The 20000-nt window shown below is 44.1% G+C and overlaps 1 protein-coding gene across 1 annotated transcript in view; it reads left to right on the top strand.

Moving 5' to 3' along the window:
* LOC106590999 (oxysterol-binding protein-related protein 10) overlaps positions 1-20000 on the top strand; it is a 133377-nt gene that overhangs the window by 100137 nt on the left and 13240 nt on the right. Inside the window, 2 exon segments of the mRNA XM_045712704.1 lie at positions 6576-6820; positions 6853-7250. Coding sequence (XP_045568660.1) covers positions 6576-6820; positions 6853-7250 — 643 coding nt within the window.

The following is a 20000-nucleotide window of genomic DNA, read 5'->3' as shown; positions in this document are numbered from 1 at the left end:
GTAACTGGTGTAAACTACTGTGGTAACTGGTGTGTAAACTACTGTGGTAACTGGTGTAAACTAATGTGGTAACTGGTGTAAACTACTGTGGTAACTGATGTAAACTACTGTGGTAACTGGTGTAAACTACTGTGGTAACTGGTGTGTAAACTACTGTGGTAACTGGTGTGTAAACTACTGTGGTAACTGGTGTGTAAACTACTGTGGTAACTGGTGTAAACTACTGTGGTAACTGATGTAAACTACTGTGGTAACTGGTGTAAACTACTGTGGTAACTGGTGTGTAAACTACTGTGGTAACTGGTGTAAACTACTGTGGTAACTGATATAAACTACTGTGGTAATTGGTGTAAACTACTGTGGTAACTGATGTAAACTACTGTGGTAACTGGTGTAAACTACTCTGGTAACTGGTGTAAACTACTGTGGTAACTGGTGTAAACTAATGTGGTAACTGGTGTAAACTACTGTGGTAACTGATGTAAACTACTGTGGTAACTGGTGTAAACTACTGTGGTAACTGGTGTGTAAACTAATGTGGTAACTGGTGTAAACTACTGTGGTAACTGATGTAAACTACTGTGGTAACTGGTGTAAACTACTGTGGTAACTGGTGTAAACTACTGTGGTAACTGGTGTGTAAACTACTGTGGTAACTGGTGTGTAAACTACTGTGGTAACTGGTGTGCAAACTACTGTGGTAACTGGTGTAAACTACTGTGGTAACTGATGTAAACTACTGTGGTAACTGATATAAACTACTGTGGTAACTGGTGTGTAAACTACTGTGGTAACTGATGTAAACTACTGTGGTAACTGATGTAAACTACTGTGGTAACTGATGTAAACTACTGTGGTAACTGATGTAAACTACTGTGGTAACTGATGTAAACTACTGTGGTAACTGATATAAACTACTGTGGTAACTGGTGTAAACTACTGTGGTAACTGATATAAACTACTGTGGTAACTGATATAAACTACTGTGGTAACTGGTGTAAACTACTGTGGTAACTGATGTAAACTACTGTGGTAACTGATATAAACTACTGTGGTAACTGGTGTAAACTACTGTGGTAACTGATATAAACTACTGTGGTAACTGGTGTAAACTACTGTGGTAACTGATATAAACTACTGTGGTAACTGGTGTAAACTACTGTGGTAACTGGTGTGTAAATTACTGTGGTAACTGGTGTAAACTACTGTGGTAACTGATATAAACTACTGTGGTAATTGGTGTAAACTACTGTGGTAACTGATGTAAACTACTGTGGTAACTGGTGTAAACTACTGTGGTAACTGGTGTAAACTACTGTGGTAACTGGTGTAAACTAATGTGGTAACTGGTGTAAACTACTGTGGTAACTGATGTAAACTACTGTGGTAACTGGTGTAAACTACTGTGGTAACTGGTGTGTAAACTACTGTGGTAACTGGTGTAAACTAATGTGGTAACTGGTGTAAACTACTGTGGTAACTGATGTAAACTACTGTGGTAACTGGTGTAAACTACTGTGGTAACTGGTGTGTAAACTACTGTGGTAACTGGTGTGTAAACTACTGTGGTAACTGGTGTGTAAACTACTGTGGTAACTGGTGTAAACTACTGTGGTAACTGATGTAAACTACTGTGGTAACTGGTGTAAACTACTCTGGTAACTGGTGTAAACTACTGTGGTAACTGGTGTAAACTAATGTGGTAACTGGTGTAAACTACTGTGGTAACTGATGTAAACTACTGTGGTAACTGGTGTAAACTACTGTGGTAACTGGTGTGTAAACTAATGTGGTAACTGGTGTAAACTACTGTGGTAACTGATGTAAACTACTGTGGTAACTGGTGTAAACTACTGTGGTAACTGGTGTGTAAACTACTGTGGTAACTGGTGTGTAAACTACTGTGGTAACTGGTGTGTAAACTACTGTGGTAACTGGTGTGCAAACTACTGTGGTAACTGGTGTAAACTACTGTGGTAACTGATGTAAACTACTGTGGTAACTGGTGTGTAAACTACTGTAGTAACTGGTGTGTAAACTAATGTGGTAACTGGTGTAAACTACTGTGGTAACTGGTGTGTAAACTACTGTGGTAACTGGTGTGTAAACTACTGTGGTAACTGGTGTGTAAACTACTGTGGTAACTGGTGTAAACTACTGTGGTAACTGATGTAAACTACTGTGGTAACTGGTGTGTAAACTACTGTGGTAACTGGTGTGTAAACTAATGTGGTAACTGGTGTAAACTACTGTGGTAACTGGTGTAAACTACTGTGGTAACTGGTGTGTAAACTACTGTGGTAACTCGTGTAAACTACTGTGGTAACTGGTGTAAACTACTGTGGTAACTGGTGTAAACTACTGTGGTAACTGGTGTGTAAACTACTGTGGTAACTGGTGTGTAAACTACTGTGGTAACTGGTGTAAACTAATGTGGTAACTGGTGTGTAAACTACTGTGGTAACTGGTGTGTAAACTAATGTGGTAACTGGTGTAAACTACTGTGGTAACTGGTTTGTAAACTACTGTGGTAACTGGTGTGTAAACTACTGTGGTAACTCGTGTGTAAACTACTGTGGTAACTGGTGTAAACTACTGTGGTAACTGGTGTAAACTACTGTGGTAACTGGTGTGTAAACTACTGTGGTAACTGGTGTGTAAACTACTGTGGTAACTGGTGTAAACTAATGTGGTAACTGGTGTGTAAACTACTGTGGTAACTGGTGCAAACTACTGTGGTAACTGGTGTAAACTACTGTGGTAACTGTTTTGTAAACTACTGTGGTAACTGGTGTAAACTGTCTAGTATGGTAACTGGTGTGTAAACTACTGTGGTAACTGGTGTAAACTACTGTGGTAACTGATGTAAATACGAGTATCTGGTGTAATAACAGCTGTTCTCAGTAGAGATGGATCCAGGTGTTATCTGGTGTAATAACAGCTGTTCTCAGTAGAGATGGATCCAGGTGTTATCTGGTGTAATAACAGCTGTTCTCAGTAGAGATGGATCCAGGTGTTATCTGGTGTAATAACAGCTGTTCTCAGTAGAGATGGATCCAGGTGTTATCTGGTGTAATAACAGCTGTTCTCAGTAGAGATTGATCCAGGTGTTATCTGGTCTAATAACAGCTGTTCTCAGTAGAGATGGATCCAGATGTTTTATGTCTTTCTGGCTGTCTATAATGTTCCAGACAGCGTTGGCTGTTCATGAGGATAACGATGTTTGACAGAGACTGATGTTTCTGATGGTGGGAGAGAGAGAGGCCTGGGCTGTGTCCCAAATGGCTACCCTTTAGGGCTCTCTGGTAAAAAAAGTAGTGTACTAGGGGAAAATAGGTTGCCCTTTTGGGCCACATCCCTGATATGCCTGATGTGGATGGGGGGAATGGGCTGTTACAGAGGCCTGATGTGGATGGGGGGGACGGGGCTGATACAGAGGCCTGATGTGGATGGGGGGACGGGCTGTTACAGAGGCCTGATGTGGATGGGGGGCGGGGCTGATACAGAGGCCTGATGTGGATGGGGGACGGGCTATTACAGAGGCCTGATATGGATGGGGGGGGGCTGTTACAGAGGCCTGATGTGGATGGGGGGGGCTGTTACAGAGGCCTAATGTGGATGGGGGGACGGGCTGTTACAGAGGCCTGATGTGGATGGGGGGGGGGCTGTTACAGAGGCCTGATGTGGATGGGGGGCTGTTACAGAGGCCTGATGTGGATGGGGGGACGGGCTATTACAGAGGCCTGATATGGATGGGGGGGGCTGTTACAGAGGCCTGATGTGGATGGGGGGACCGGCTGTTACAGAGGCCTGATATGGATGGGGGGGGCTGTTACAGAGGCCTGATGTGGATGGGGGGCCGGCTGTTACAGAGGCCTGATGTGGATGGGGGGGGGCTGTTACAGAGGCCTGATGTGGATGGGGGGGGCTGTTACAGAGGCCTGATGTGGATGGGGGGACGGGCTGTTACAGAGGCCTGATGTGGATGGGGGGGGGGGGGCTGTTACAGAGGCCTGATGTGGATGGGGGGGGGCTGTTACAGAGGCCTGATGTGGAGCCACAGGGGACCAGCATGTACGTCATCACTCAGACATCACTATGTACTGGGTTATTAATAGACACCAGACAGCCCTCTCCTGGCAGGATAACATGACAGGGACTCTGTCCACCTATTAGTAACAGGGGGTAGCACCCTGTGTGTGTGTGGGGGGGGTGTGTGTGTGTGTGTGTGTGTGTGTGTGTGTGTGTGTGTGTGTGTGTGTGTGTGTGTGTGTGTGTGTGTGTGTGTGTGTGTGTGTGTGTGTGTGTGTGTGTGTGTGTGTGTGTGTGTGTGTGTGTGTGTGTGTGTACTGTGTGTGTGTGTACTGTGTGTGTGTGTTTTTTGTAAGCTCATTAATTTTAAGTACTGCAAATAAATCAGACTGAGCCTATTTGATCAGTAAATATCAACACAGACCAGTCTGTGATTAATATATTTTATTCTCCACAGGAATGGACAGAGAGGGACTAAATTCAATTTATTTTCCATTTCCCTCTCACCTCTATTTCTCTCTCTCTCTCTCTCTCTCTCTCTCTCTCTCTCTCTTTCTCTCTCTCTGGCTCTCTCTTCTCTCTCTATCTCTCTCTCTTGCTCTCATTCAATTCTCTCTTTCTCTGTCTCTCCTCTCTCTCTCTTTCTCTCTTTCCCTTCTCTCTCTCTTTCTCTCTCTCTTCTTTGTCTCTCTTCTCTCTCTTTCTCCCTTTCTCTCAATTCAATTCAATTCAATTCAATTCAGTTTGGTTTATTGGCATGATATAACAATGTACATATTGCCAAAGCTTACTTTGGATATTTACAATATGAAATAATAAGAATCAAAATTGTCAACGGGACAACAGTAACAACAATAACCAAGGATCAAAATAACCATACATTCAACAATAACAATAAGCATACAGTAGAGGATATGTGCAGGTTGATTGGTCTGTCAGACACTGTCCCTCAACTTATGGCAGGCAGCAATGTAGTGCGCTGCCAACCCACAGCTCTCTGCGTCCTCCCCCAACAGAACGGGTAGCCTATCCTCATCAGAGAGGTCTTTGAAACCTTGAATAAGGGTTTCAAATTTGGGGAAATGACACTCTAATTGTTTTATATTTTTGACATCTTGTCAGGAAATGCAGCTCTATCTCAGGTTCTGCTGTGGTGCAGTGGTTGCACAGCCTTTCCTCTACAGGGAGCCAGGTTTTCCTGTGTCTACCCTTCTCAATGGCAAGGCTGTGCTCACTGAGCCTGTACTTTGGTTTTTCTAAGGTTTTGATCAGTAACCATGGTCTAATAGTTTGTCACGGTGGACTGCCGATATAGGGCCAGATAGCACTGCATTTTGCTTTGTCCTTGTGCTTGTGTTTCCCAATAAGCAATAATCTCTCTCTCTCTCTCTTTTTCTTTCTCTCTCTCTCTTTTTCTTTCTCTCTGTCGCTCTCTGGTAATTAAATTTCGATTTCGATTTCAATCTAAGGGCTTTATTGGCATGGGAAACATATGTCAACATTGCCAAAGCAAGTGAAGTAGATAACAAACATAAGTGAAATAAACAATAAAAATTTCCTTTAAACATTACACTAAACAAATTCCAAAAGAATGAAGACATTTCAAATCTCATATTATGTCAAAATAGTTAAAGTACAAAAGGGAAAATAAATAAACATAAATATGGGTTGTATTTACAATGGTGTTTGTTCTTCACTGGTTGACCTTTTCTTGTGACAACAGGTCACAAATCTTGCTGCTGTGATGGCACACTGTGGTATTTCACCCAGTAGATATGGGAGTTTATCAAAATTGTGTTTGTTTTTGAATTCTTTGTGGATCTGTTTAATCTGAAGGAAATATGTGTCTCTAATATGGTCATACATTTGGCAGGAGGTTAGGAAGTGCAGCTCAGTTTCCACCTCATTTTGTGGGCAGTGTGCACATACCCTGTCTTCTCTTGAGAGCCAGGTCTGCCTACGGCGGCCTTTCTCAATAGCAAGGCTATGCTCACTGAGTCTGTACATAGTCAAAGCTTTCCTTAAGTTTGGGTCAGTCACAGTGGTCAGGTATTCTGCCAAATAGCATTGTAGTTTGCTCAGTTTTTTTGTTAATTCTTTCCAATGTGTCAAGTAATTAGCTTTTTGTTTTCTCATGATTTGGTTGGGTCTAATTGTGTTGCTGTCCTCTCTCTCTTTCACCTTCCTCTCTCTCTCTCTCTCTCTCTCTCCTCCTTCCTCTCTCTCTTTTTCACCTTCCTCTCTCTCTTTTTCTCTCTCTCTCTCTCTTTCACCTTCCTCTCTCTCTCTCTCTCTCTCTCTCCTTCTCCTTCCTCTCTCTTTCTCTCCTTTTCCTTCCTCTCTCTCTCGCCTCCCTTTCTCTCTCTCCTTCACCTTCCTCTCTCTCTCTCTCTCTCTCTCTCTCTCTCCTTCCTCTCTCTCTCCTTCACCTTCCTCTCTCTCTCTCTCCTTCCTCTCTCTCTCCTTCTCCTTCCTCTCTCTCTCTCCTTCTCCTTCCTCTCTCTCTCCTTCCTCCTCTCTCTCTCTCCTTCTCCTTCCTATAGGTGGTACTCCCTACCTTTATCCTGGAGAAGCGTTCCCTCCTAGAGATGTACGCTAACTTCATGGCTCACCCAGACATGTTCCTGGCCATCACCACGGGAACCACCCCAGAGGAGCGCATCGTCCGATTCGTGGAATACTACCTGACCGCCTTCCACGAGGGGCGCAAGGGTGCCGTGGCCAAGAAACCCTACAACCCCATCCTGGGAGAGAGCTTCAGGTGTTCCTGGGACGTCCCCGAGAGAGAGTCCACCCACTGAGGACCATGAGCTCCGTCCCTAACACTAACACTACACCCACTTCAAACCCCGCCCCTAACCCCGCCTCTTCCTCTAGAGGCTCTTCCCCTAACCCCGCCTCTTCCTCTAGAGGCTCTTCCCCTAACCCCGCCTCTTCCTCTAGAGGCCCTTCCCCTAACCCCGCCTCTTCCTCTAGAGGCCCTTCCCCTAACCCCGCCTCTTCCTCTAGAGCCTCCCGCCGGACAGGGACGGAGAGCGGGGGTGCTCAGGCAGAGGACTGTTACCGGGTAAGGTTCGTGGCGGAGCAGGTGTCACACCACCCACCTGTCACTGGGTTCTACTGCGAGTGCAAAGAGAGGAACATGTGCGTCAACACCCACGTCTGGACCCGGAGCAAGTTCATGGGCATGTCCATCGGAGTATCTATGGTCGGGGAAGGTGAGCATTACTTCACAGTACTGGATCTAGTTAGGACTAGTTTGTTATTACTGTTACTAGGGTTTACAGTGAACAGCACCTACTGAGAGCCAGCTATGCAGTAGTTATGACTAGGGGTTACAGTAAACAGCACCTACTGAGAGCCAGCTATACAGGCTGTAGGAATCTCTCAGACTGTAGGTATCTCTCAGGCTGTTGATATCTCTCAGTTATGTTCTAGAACTGTTGACAGACACAGCTACTGTAGTTCTAGGTAGGTGTTAGTGTTCTGGAACTGTTGACAGACAGCTACTGTAGTTCTAGGTAGGTGTTAGTGTTCTAGAACTGTTGACAGACACAGCTACTGTAGTTCTAGGTAGGTGTTAGTGTTCTGGAACTGTTGACAGACAGCTACTGTAGTTCTAGGTAGGTGTTAGTGTTCTAGAACTGTTGGCAGACAGCTACTGTAGTTCTAGGTAGGTGTTAGTGTTCTGGAACTGTTGACAGCCAGCTACTGTAGTTATAGGTAGGTGTTAGTGTTCTGGAAATGTTGACAGACAGCTACTGTAGTTATAGGTAGGTGTTAGTGTTCTGGAACTGTTGACAGACACAGCTACTGTAGTTCTAGGTAGGTGTTAGTGTTCTGGAACTGTTGACAGACACAGCTACTGTAGTTCTAGGTAGGTGTTAGTGTTCTGGAACTGTTGACAGACACAGCTACTGTAGTTCTAGGTAGGTGTTAGTGTTCTGGAACTGTTGACAGACACAGCTACTGTAGTTCTAGGTAGGTGTTAGTGTTCTGGAACTGTTGACAGACAGCTACTGTAGTTCAAGGTAGGTGTTAGTGTTCTGGAACTGTTGACAGACACAGCTACTGTAGCTCTAGGTAGGTGTTAGTGTTCTAGAACTGTTGACAGACAGCTACTGTAGTTCTAGGTAGGTGTTAGTGTTCTAGAACTGTTGACAGACAGCTACTGTAGTTATAGGTAGGTGTTAGTGTTCTGGAACTGTTGACAGACACAGCTACTGTAGTTATAGGTAGGTGTTAGTGTTCTGGAACTGTTGACAGACAGCTACTGTAGTTATAGGTAGGTGTTAGTGTTCTGGAACTGTTGACAGACACAGCTACTGTAGTTATAGGTAGGTGTTAGTGTTCTGGAACTGTTGACAGACAGCTACTGTAGTTCTAGGTAGGTGTTAGTGTTCTGGAACTGTTGACAGACACAGCTACTGTAGTTATAGGTAGGTGTTAGTGTTCTGGAACTGTTGACAGACACAGCTACTGTAGTTATAGGTAGGTGTTAGTGTTCTGGAACTGTTGACAGACACAGCTACTGTAGTTCTAGGTAGGTGTTAGTGTTCTGGAACTGTTGACAGACACAGCTACTGTAGTTCTAGGTAGGTGTTAATTTTCTGGAACTGTTGACAGACACAGCTACTGTAGTTATTGGTAGGTGTTAGTGTTCTGGAACTGTTGACAGACACAGCTACTGTAGTTATAGGTAGGTGTTAGTGTTCTGGAACTGTTGACAGACACAGCTACTGTAGTTCTAGGTAGGTGTTAGTGTTCTGGAACTGTTGACAGACACAGCTACTGTAGTTCTAGGTAGGTGTTAGTGTTCTGGAACTGTTGACAGCCAGCTACTGTAGTTATAGGTAGGTGTTAGTGTTCTGGAACTGTTGACAGACACAGCTACTGTAGTTATAGGTAGGTGTTAGTGTTCTGGAACTGTTGACAGACAGCTACTGTAGTTATAGGTAGGTGTTAGTGTTCTGGAACTGTTGACAGACACAGCTACTGTAGTTATAGGTAGGTGTTAGTGTTCTGGAACTGTTGACAGACAGCTACTGTAGTTATAGGTAGGTGTTAGTGTTCTGGAACTGTTGACAGACACAGCTACTGTAGTTATAGGTAGGTGTTAGTGTTCTGGAACTGTTGACAGACACAGCTACTGTAGTTCTAGGTAGGTGTTAGTGTTCTGGAACTGTTGACAGACACAGCTACTGTAGTTATAGGTAGGTGTTAGTGTTCTGGAACTGTTGACAGACACAGCTACTGTAGTTATAGGTAGGTGTTAGTGTTCTGGAACTGTTGACAGACACAGCTACTGTAGTTCTAGGTAGGTGTTAGTGTTCTGGAACTGTTGACAGACACAGCTACTGTAGTTCTAGGTAGGTGTTAGTGTTCTGGAACTGTTGACAGACACAGCTACTGTAGTTATAGGTAGGTGTTAGTGTTCTGGAACTGTTGACAGACACAGCTACTGTAGTTCTAGGTAGGTGTTAGTGTTCTGGAACTGTTGACAGACACAGCTACTGTAGTTCTAGGTAGGTGTTAGTGTTCTGGAACTGTTGACAGACACAGCTACTGTAGTTATAGGTAGGTGTTAGTGTTCTGGAACTGTTGACAGACACAGCTACTGTAGTTCTAGGTAGGTGTTAGTGTTCTGGAACTGTTGACAGACACAGCTACTGTAGTTATAGGTAGGTGTTAGTGTTCTGGAACTGTTGACAGACAGCTACTGTAGTTCTAGGTAGGTGTTAGTGTTCTGGAACTGTTGACAGACACAGCTACTGTAGTTATAGGTAGGTGTTAGTGTTGTGGAACTGTTGACAGACAGCTACTGTAGTTCTAGGTAGGTGTTAGTGTTCTGGAACTGTTGACAGACACAGCTACTGTAGTTATAGGTAGGTGTTAGTGTTCTGGAACTGTTGACAGACACAGCTAATGTAGTTCTAGGTAGGTGTTAGTGTTCTGGAACTGTTGACAGACAGCTACTGTAGTTCTAGGTAGGTGTTAGTGTTCTGGAACTGTTGACAGACACAGCTACTGTAGTTATAGGTAGGTGGTAGTGTTCTGGAACTGTTGACAGACAGCTACTGTAGTTCTAGGTAGGTGTTAGTGTTCTGGAACTGTTGACAGTCACAGCTACTGTAGTTATAGGTAGGTGTTAGTGTTGTGGAACTGTTGACAGACAGCTACTGTAGTTCTAGGTAGGTGTTAGTGTTCTGGAACTGTTGACAGACACAGCTACTGTAGTTATAGGTAGGTGTTAGTGTTCTAGAACTGTTGACAGACAGCTACTGTAGTTCTAGGTAGGTGTTAGTGTTCTAGAACTGTTGACAGACAGCTACTGTAGTTATAGGTAGGTGTTAGTGTTCTAGAACTGTTGATAGACACAGCTACTGTAGTTATAGGTAGGTGTTAGTGTTCTAGAACTGTTGACAGACAGCTACTGTAGTTATAGGTAGGTGTTAGTGTTCTAGAACTGTTGACAGACACAGCTCCTGTAGTTATGACTAGAGCCAGGCGTTTTAACTGATAATGTGAACTGACAGAGAAACACTTGTTAGACCCAAAGAATGTTTGTTCTGTTGCCGTTGGTGATCCATCATATACTGTACAGTAATAACATCGCTGACAGGTTCAGACAGTCTACGGTTGATAAGAGGTGACTGACTGAAAGCTTGTCAACTCTCTGATTTAAAGTTCTTTAATCACATTCCAGAGTTTAATTAGCTGTTTAATGGCGTTTTAGGCTTTAATATCTTGTTTTAATCCAAAGTAATCGCATTAAGATTGAAAGTAGCATATAATTGGCTGACTGGCAGCGTCCCGTCGAGCAGGCTTAGTGAAGCATGGGAATACTGTAGTTAGTTGTACCACTGGATACTGTGTGTAGAGTGCTGAAGGAAGTCAGACTAAATATTTCTTCTTTACGATCAATTGTTTATTGAAAGCTAAACATTCCTGAAAACGTTTATTTATGTCTTTAATATTCCAGAACAAACTGAGCAGATTCTCCACATTGATATGAAATAGTCGACGTAAATTTTTGAATTTTTTTTGCTTCGTAAAGTCTGTTTAATTGAATGATAATGAAGAAGTTTCTGACTTTATGCTAACCTGAGCCTCACAGACAATTAGTCCTCTCAGTAATTAGGACAGCATGAATTACTAACGAGGATGGTCTCCTTTTCCTTCCCCTGAGTCATAGCAGATATGCTAATGAAACCAGGAGAGAAAACACATATGGTGAGGGGGTGGTGTGTGTGTGTGTGTGCATGTGTGTGTGATGGTAGAGGTGTGTGTGGGGGGGTGGGGTGGGGGGGTGGGGAGGTGTGTGTTGTGGTTGTCAAATAAAATAAAATAAAACTTTATTTGTCACATGCGACGAATTCAACAGGTATAGGCCTTACTGTGAAATGCTTACTTACAGGCTCTAACTAATAGTGCAGTTCAAGAAGAAGAAAATATTTACCAAATAAACTAAAGTAAGAAATAATAAGAAGTAACACAATAACATAACAATAACGATGCTATATACAGGGTGTTACGGTACAGAGTCAATGTGGAGGCTATATACAGGGTGTTACGGTACAGAGTCAATGTGGAGGCTATATACAGGGTGTTACGGTACAGAGTCAATGTGGAGGCTATATACAGGGTGTTACGGTACAGAGTCAATGTGGAGGCTATATACAGGGTGTTACGGTACAGAGTCAATGTGGAGGCTATATACAGGGTGTTACGGTACAGAGTCAATGTGGAGGCTATATACAGGGTGTTACGGTACAGAGTCAATGTGGAGGCTATATACAGGGTGTTACGGTACAGAGTCAATGTGGAGGCTATATACAGGGTGTTACGGTACAGAGTCAATGTGGAGGCTATATACAGGGTGTTACGGTACAGAGTCAATGTGGAGGCTCTATACAGGGTGTTACGGTACAGAGTCAATGTGGAGGCTATATACAGGGTGTTACGGTACAGAGTCAATGTGGAGGCTATATACAGGGTGTTACGGTACAGAGTCAATATGGAGACTATATACAGGGGGGTACCGGTACAGAGTCAGTGTGGAGGCTATATACAGGAGGTACCGGTACCGAGTCAGTGTGCAGGGGTACAGGTTAGAGGTCATTTGTACATATAGGTAGGGGTGAAGTGACTATGCATAGATAATAAACAGCGAGTAGCAGCAGTGTACAAAACAAATGGGGGGGGGTCAATTTAAAATAGTCCGGTGGCCATTTGATTAATTGTTCAGCAGTCTTATGGCTTGGGGGTAGAAGCTGTTAAGGAGCCTTTTGGTCCTAGACTTGGCGCTCCAGTACGGCTTGCTGTACGGTAGCAGAGAGAACAGTCTATAACTCGGGTGACTGGAGTCTCTGACAATATAATGGGCTTTCCTCTGACACCTCCTATTGTATAGGTCCTGGACGGCAGGAAGCTTGTCCCCCTGTACGCACTACCCTCTGTAGCGCCTTACGGTCAGATGCCGAGCAGTTGCCATACCAGGCGGTGACGCAACCGGTCAGGATGCTCTCGATGGTGCAGCTGTAGAACTTTTTGAGGATCTGAGGACCCATGCCAAATTTTTTTAGTCTCCTATTTGGCTATACATATCTGTTTATTATCTAGTAGGACCATAGTCACAGTTGGCTCTCAGGCTGTAGGTATCTCTCAGGCTGTAGGTATCTCTCAGGCTGTAGGTATCTCTCAGGCTGTAGGTGTCACTCAGGCTGTAGGTATCTCTCAGGCTGTAGGTGTCTCTCAGGCTGTAGGTATCTCTCAGGCTGTAGGTATCTCTCAGGCTGTAGGTGTCACTCAGGCTGTAGGTGTCACTCAGGCTGTAGGTGTCTCTCAGGCTGTAGGTATCTCTCAGGCTGTAGGTGTCTCTCAGGCTGTAGGTATCTCTCAGGCTGTAGGTATCTCTCAGGCTGTAGGTGTCACTCAGGCTGTAGGTATCTCTCAGGCTGTAGGTGTCTCTCAGGCTGTAGGTGTCTCTCAGGCTGTAGGTATCTCTCAGGCTGTAGGTGTCTCTCAGGCTGTAGGTGTCTCTCAGGCTGTAGGTGTCTCTCAGGCTGTAGGTGTCACTCAGGCTGTAGGTGTCTCTCAGGCTGTAGGTATCTCTCAGGCTGTAGGTATCTCTCAGGCTGTAGGTGTCTCTCAGGCTGTAGGTATCTCTCAGGCTGTAGGTGTCTCTCAGGCTGTAGGTATCTCTCAGGCTGTAGGTATCTCTCAGGCTGTAGGTGTCTCTCAGGCTGTAGGTGATCTCTCAGGCTGTAGGTATCTCTCAGGCTGTAGGTATCTCTCAGGCTGTAGGTATCTCTCAGGCTGTAGGTATCTCTCAGGCTGTAGGTAGCTCTCCACACAACTGGAATAAAAGACTACAACCATTCCCGCTTTGGGGTAGGAATCCCACTGTCTTCAAGTTCTGCCACGTTCCAACCATTCACACTCTGGGGTAGGAATCCCACTGTCCATCTTCAATGGGACATGGGTCTCTTTTTTTTATAGAGACAGAGGATTGTGATGGTCAACCTGGTGGTCTGATATAGAGACAGAGGATTGTGATGGTCAACCTGGTGGTCTGATATAGAGACAGAGGATTGTGATGGTCAACCTGGTGGTCTGATATAGAGACAGAGGATTGTGATGGTCAACCTGGTGGTCTGATATAGAGACAGAGGATTGTGATGGTCAACCTGGTGGTCTGATATAGAGACAGAGGATTGTGATGGTCAACCTGGCTCCACTGTCTATCACTCTGTAATGTCTATCGCACCAGCATCCTTTGCAGCGAACCTTGTGTGGCAGGCAGACAGGGAGGTGTGTGTGTGTGTGTGTGTGTGTGTGTGTGTGTGTGTGTGTGTGTGTGTGTGTGTGTGTGTGTGTGTGTGTGTGTGTGTGTGTGTGTGTGTGTGTGTGTGTGTGTGTGTGTGTGTGTGTGTGCGTGCGTGCGTGCGTGTGTGTGTGTGATTGTGTGCACATGTACACGTGTGCTAGCATGCTGGTGAGTGTGTGGGTGTGTATTTGTGACAGCAGGTGATGTGGACACTCTAAGTAAGAAACGCTGACCTAGCATTCTCACATATTCTCACAATAGCGCTGCCAGGGTAGCGAGCCGAGAGCCTCTCACTGAGCACTTCCTGCAACGTGCCGACCGACCCAACCCTTCCTGTATTTGGGAAACAGATGCACCAAGGCCCTAGCCTCCCTCTCATCCCAAGACACTGAGGCAGGGCCATCTCCTCTCCCCCTCCACCCCTCCAGCAAGACACTGAGGCAGGGCCATCTCCTCTCCCCCCTCCACCCCCTCCAGCAAGACACTGAGGCAGGGCCATCTCCTCTCCCCCTCCACCCCTCCAGCAAGAGGCAGGGCCATCTCCTCTCCCCCTCCACCCCCTCCAGCAAGACACTGAGGCAGGGCCATCTCCTCTCCCCCTCCACCCCTCCAGCAAGACACTGAGGCAGGGCCATCTCCTCTCCCCCCTCCACCCCTCCAGCAAGACACTGAGGCAGGGCCATCTCCTCTCCCCCTCCACCCTCTCCAGCAAGACACTGAGGCAGGGCCATCTCCTCTCCCCCCTCCACCCCCTCCAGCAAGACACTGAGGCAGGGCCATCTCCTCTCCCCCCTCCACCCCCTCCTGTCTTGGGGAAACAGATGTGCATCTGTCAGACCTGGGTTTCTGCCCACAGCAGATTTCACCCAGGACAGCTGTCTCTTATGTAATGTACTGAGAGAGGAGAGATGAGAGGGCCAGGCCAGGGAGGTACTTTAGATGTAACACAGATAACAGAGAGTAGAGGAGAGATCCTGGACAGGACTCAGAGAGAGGAGCAGAGAGGAGAACCAGGACAGGACAGGACTCAGAGAGAGGAGTAGAGAGGAGAACCAGGACAGGACAGGACTCAGAGAGGGGAGCAGAGAGGAGAGAACTAACTAGGATACAGTCCTGTTACACATTAACTAGTATACAGTCCTGTACCAATTAACTAGTATACAGTCCTGTTACCACATTAACTAGGATACAGTCCTGTTACCACATTAACTAGGATACAGTCCTGTTACCACATTAACTAGTATACAGCCCTGTTACTGTAACCTTTACCACATTAACTAGGATACAGTCCTGTTACCACATTAACTAGGATACAGTCCTGTTACCACATTAACTAGTATACAGTCCTGTTACTGTAACCTTTACCACATTAACTAGGATACAGTTCTGTTACCACACAGCTACCAATTAACTAGTATACAGTCCTGTTACTGTAACCTTTACCACATTAACTAGGATACAGTCCTGTTACTGTAACCGTTACTGTATTAACTAGGATCCAGTCATGTTACTGTAACCGTTACTGTATTAACTCGGATCCAGTCCTGTTACTGTAACTGTTACTGTATTAGCTAGGGTACAGTCCTGTTACTGTAACCGTTACTGTATTAACTAGGATCCAGTCCTGTTACTGTAACCGTTACTGTATAACTCGGATCCAGTCCTGTTACTGTAACCGTTACTGTATTAACTAGGGTACAGTCCTGTTACTGTAACCGTTACTGTATTAACTAGGATCCAGTCCTGTTACTGTAACCGTTACTGTATAACTCGGATCCAGTCCTGTTACTGTAACCGTTACTGTATAACTCGGATCCAGTCCTGTTACTGTAACCGTTACTGTATTAACTAGGGTACAGTCCTGTTACTGTAACCGTTACTGTATTAACTAGGATCCAGTCCTGTTACTGTAACCGTTACTGTATTAACTAGGATCCAGTCATGTTACTGTAACCGTTACTGTATTAACTAGGGTCCAGTCCTGTTACTGTAACTGTTACTGTATTAGCTAGGGTACAGTCCTGTTACTGTAACCGTTACTGTATTAACTAGGATCCAGTCCTGTTACTGTAACCAATACTGTATTAACTAGGATCCAGTCCTGTTACTGTAACCGTTACTGTATTAACTAGGATCCAGTCCTGTTACTGTAACCGTTACTGTATTAACTAGGATCCAGTCCTGTTCTGTACGTTACTGTATTAACTAGGATCCAGTCCTGTTACTGTAACTGTTACTGTATTAGCTAGGGTACAGTCCTGTTACTGTAACCGTTACTGTATTAACTAGGATCCAGTCCTGTTACTGTAACCGTTACTGTATTAACTAGGATGCTGTCCTGTTACTGTAACTGTTACTGTATTAACTAGGGTACAGTCCTGTTACTGTAACCGTTACTGTATTAACTAGGATCCAGTCATGTTACTGTAACCGTTACTGTATTAACTCGGATCCAGTCCTGTTACTGTAACTGTTACTGTATTAGCTAGGGTACAGTCCTGTTACTGTAACTGTTACTGTATTAACTAGGGTACAGTCCTGTTACTGTAACCGTTACTGTATTAATTAGGATCCAATCCTGTTACTGTAACTGTTACTGTATTAACTAGGATGAAGTCCTGTTACTGTAACTGTTACTGTATTAGCTAGGGTACAGTCCTGTTACTGTAACTGTTACTGTATTAACTAGGGTACAGTCCTGTTACTGTAACTGTTACTGTATTAACTAGGATGCTGTCCTGTTACTGTAACTGTTACTGTATTAACTAGGGTACAGTCCTGTTACTGTAACCGTTACTGTATTAACTAGGATCCAGTCCTGTTACTGTAACTGTTACTGTATTAACTCGGATCCAGTCCTGTTACTGTATTAACTAGGATGCAGTCCTGTTACTGTAACTGTTACTGTATTAGCTAGGGTACAGTGCTGTTACTGTAACTGTTACTGTATTAACTAGGGTACAGTCCTGTTACTGTAACCGTTACTGTATTAACTAGGATGCAGTCCTGTTACTGTAACTGTTACTGTATTAACTAGGGTACAGTCCTGTTACTGTAACCGTTACTGTATTAACTAGGGTACAGTCCTGTTACTGTAACTGTTACTGTATTAACTAGGATCCAGTCCTGTTACTGTAACTGTTACTGTATTAACTAGGGTACAGTCCTGTTACTGTAACCGTTACTGTATTAACTAGGATCCAGTCCTGTTACTGTAACCAATACTGTATTAACTAGGATCCAGTCCTATTACTGTAACTGTTACTGTATTAACTAGGGTACAGTCCTGTTACTGTAACTGTTACTGTATTAACTAGGGTACAGTCCTGTTACTGTAACTGTTACTGTATTAACTAGGGTACAGTCCTGTTACTGTAACTGTTACTGTATTAACTAGGGTACAGTCCTGTTACTGTAACTGTTACTGTATTAACTAGGGTACAGTCATGTTACTGTAACTGTTACTGTATTAACTAGGATGCTGTCCTGTTACTGTAACTGTTACTGTATTAACTAGGGTACAGTCCTGTTACTGTAACTGTTACTGTATTAACTAGGGTACAGTCCTGTTACTGTAACTGTTACTGTATTAACTAGGGTACAGTCCTGTTACTGTAACTGTTACTGTATTAACTAGGGTACAGTCCTGTTACTGTAACTGTTACTGTATTAACTAGGGTACAGTCCTGTTACTGTAACTGTTACTGTATTAACTAGGGTACAGTCATGTTACTGTAACTGTTACTGTATTAACTAGGATGCTGTCCTGTTACTGTAACTGTTACTGTATTAACTAGGGTACAGTCATGTTACTGTAACTGTTACTGTATTAACTAGGGTGCAGTCCTGTTACTGTAACTGTTACTGTATTAACTAGGGTACAGTCCTGTTACTGTAACTGTTACTGTATTGACTAGGGTACAGTCCTGTTACTGTAACTGTTACTGTATTAACTAGGGTACAGTCCTGTTACTGTAACTGTTACTGTATTAACTAGGGTACAGTCATGTTACTGTAACTGTTACTGTATTAACTAGGGTACAGTCCTGTTACTGTAACTGTTACTGTATTAACTAGGGTACAGTCCTGTTACTGTAACCGTTACTGTATTAACTAGGGTACAGGCCTGTTACTGTAACTGTTACTGTATTAACTAGGGTACAGTCCTGTTACTGTATTAACTAGGGTACAGTCCTGTTACTGTAACTGTTACTGTATTAACTAGGGTACAGGCCTGTTACTGTAACTGTTACTGTATTAACTAGGGTACAGTCCTGTTACTGTAACTGTTACTGTATTAACTAGGGTACAGTCCTGTTACTGTAACTGTTACTGTATTAACTAGGGTACAGGCCTGTTACTGTAACTGTTACTGTATTAACTAGGGTACAGTCCTGTTACTGTAACTGTTACTGTATTAACTAGGGTACAGTCCTGTTACTGTAACTGTTACTGTATTAACTAGGGTACAGTCCTGTTACTGTAACTGTTACTGTATTAACTAGGGTACAGTCCTGTTACTGTAACTGTTACTGTATTAACTAGGGTACAGTCCTGTTACTGTAACTGTTACTGTATTAACTAGGATCCAGTCCTGTTACTGTAACTGTTACTGTATTAACTAGGGTACAGTCCTTTTACTGTAACTGTTACTGTATTAGCTAGGGTCCAGTCCTGTTACTGTAACTGTTACTGTATTAACTAGGGTACAGTCCTGTTACTGTAACTGTTACTGTATTAACTAGGGTACAGTCCTGTTACTGTAACTGTTACTGTATTAGCTAGGGTCCAGTCCTGTTACTGTAACTGTTACTGTATTAACTAGGGTAAAGGCCTGTTACTGTAACTGTTACTGTATTAACTAGGGTACAGTCCTGTTACTGTAACTGTTACTGTATTAACTAGGATCCAGTCCTGTTACTGTAACTGTTACTGTATTAACTAGGGTACAGTCCTGTTACTGTAACTGTTACTGTATTAACTAGGGTACAGTCCTGTTACAAGGGGTAATAGAACATAAGCTGGGAACATCTGGTTGAAATGAGTCTATGTCACAGCAGTCACAAGGTGTTCTCTGACTGACCCCTGACCTCTCTCTCTCTCATGTCAATTCAAAGGGCTGTTGTGGGGCATCTGCTTTGGTAATGTTAAGCAAATGGAATAGGCAGTAAATAAAAGGGAAATCAGCAAGGGAAACATTAGTAAACATTACACGCACAAAATATGTAAAAGAATATACACATTTTAAATGTTATATTATTGGCTATGTACAGTGTTGTAACAATGTGCAAGAAGTTGAAGTATGAAGATAAATAAACAGGTAAATATAGGTTGTATTTACCGGGTTGTTTGTGTTCCATTGGTTGTCCCGTTCTCATGGCAACGGGCCACAGACAGTATCTTGCTGCTGTGATGTCACAACAGATATGGGAGTTTATCAGTGTTTGACTTTGTTTTCCAATTCTTTGTGGATCTGTGTAATCTGAAGGAAATATGTCTCTCAAATATGGTCCTACCTTTGGCAGGAGGTTAGGAAGTGCAGCTCAGTTTCCACCTCATGTTGTGGGCAGTGTGCACATAGCCTGTCTTCTCTTGAGAGCCAGGTCTGCCTACGGCGGCCTTTCTCAATAGCTATGCTCGCTGAGTCTGTACATGGTCAAAGCTTTCCTTAAGTTTGGGTCAGTCACAGTGGTCAGGTATTCTGCCACTGTGTACTCTCTGTTTAGGGACAGATAGCATTCCAATTTTCTTCGTTTTTTGGTTAATTCGTTCCAATGTGTCAAGTAATTATCTTTTTGTTTTCTCATGATTTGGTTGGTTCTAATGGTGTTGCTGTCCTGGGGCTCTGTGGGGTCTGTTTGTGTTTGTGAACAGAGCCCCAGGACCAGCTTGCTTAGGGGACTCTTCTCCAGGTTCATCTCTCTGTAGGTGAGGGCTCTGTGGGGTGTGTTTGTGAACAGAGCCCCAGGACCAGCTTGCTTAGGGGACTCTTCTCCAGGTTCATCTCTCTGTAGGTGAGGGCTCTGTGGGGTGTGTTTGTGAACAGAGCCCCAGGACCAGCTTGCTTAGGGGACTCTTCTCCAGGTTCATCTCTCTGTAGGTGAGGGCTCTGTGGGGTGTGTTTGTGAACAGAGCCCCA

This window comes from Salmo salar, chromosome ssa02 (assembly GCF_905237065.1).
Source record: "Salmo salar chromosome ssa02, Ssal_v3.1, whole genome shotgun sequence".
NCBI lineage: Eukaryota > Metazoa > Chordata > Actinopteri > Salmoniformes > Salmonidae > Salmo > Salmo salar.
The sequence above is the reverse complement of the archived record's forward strand: the minus strand, read 5'-3'. Positions and strand labels throughout refer to the sequence as shown.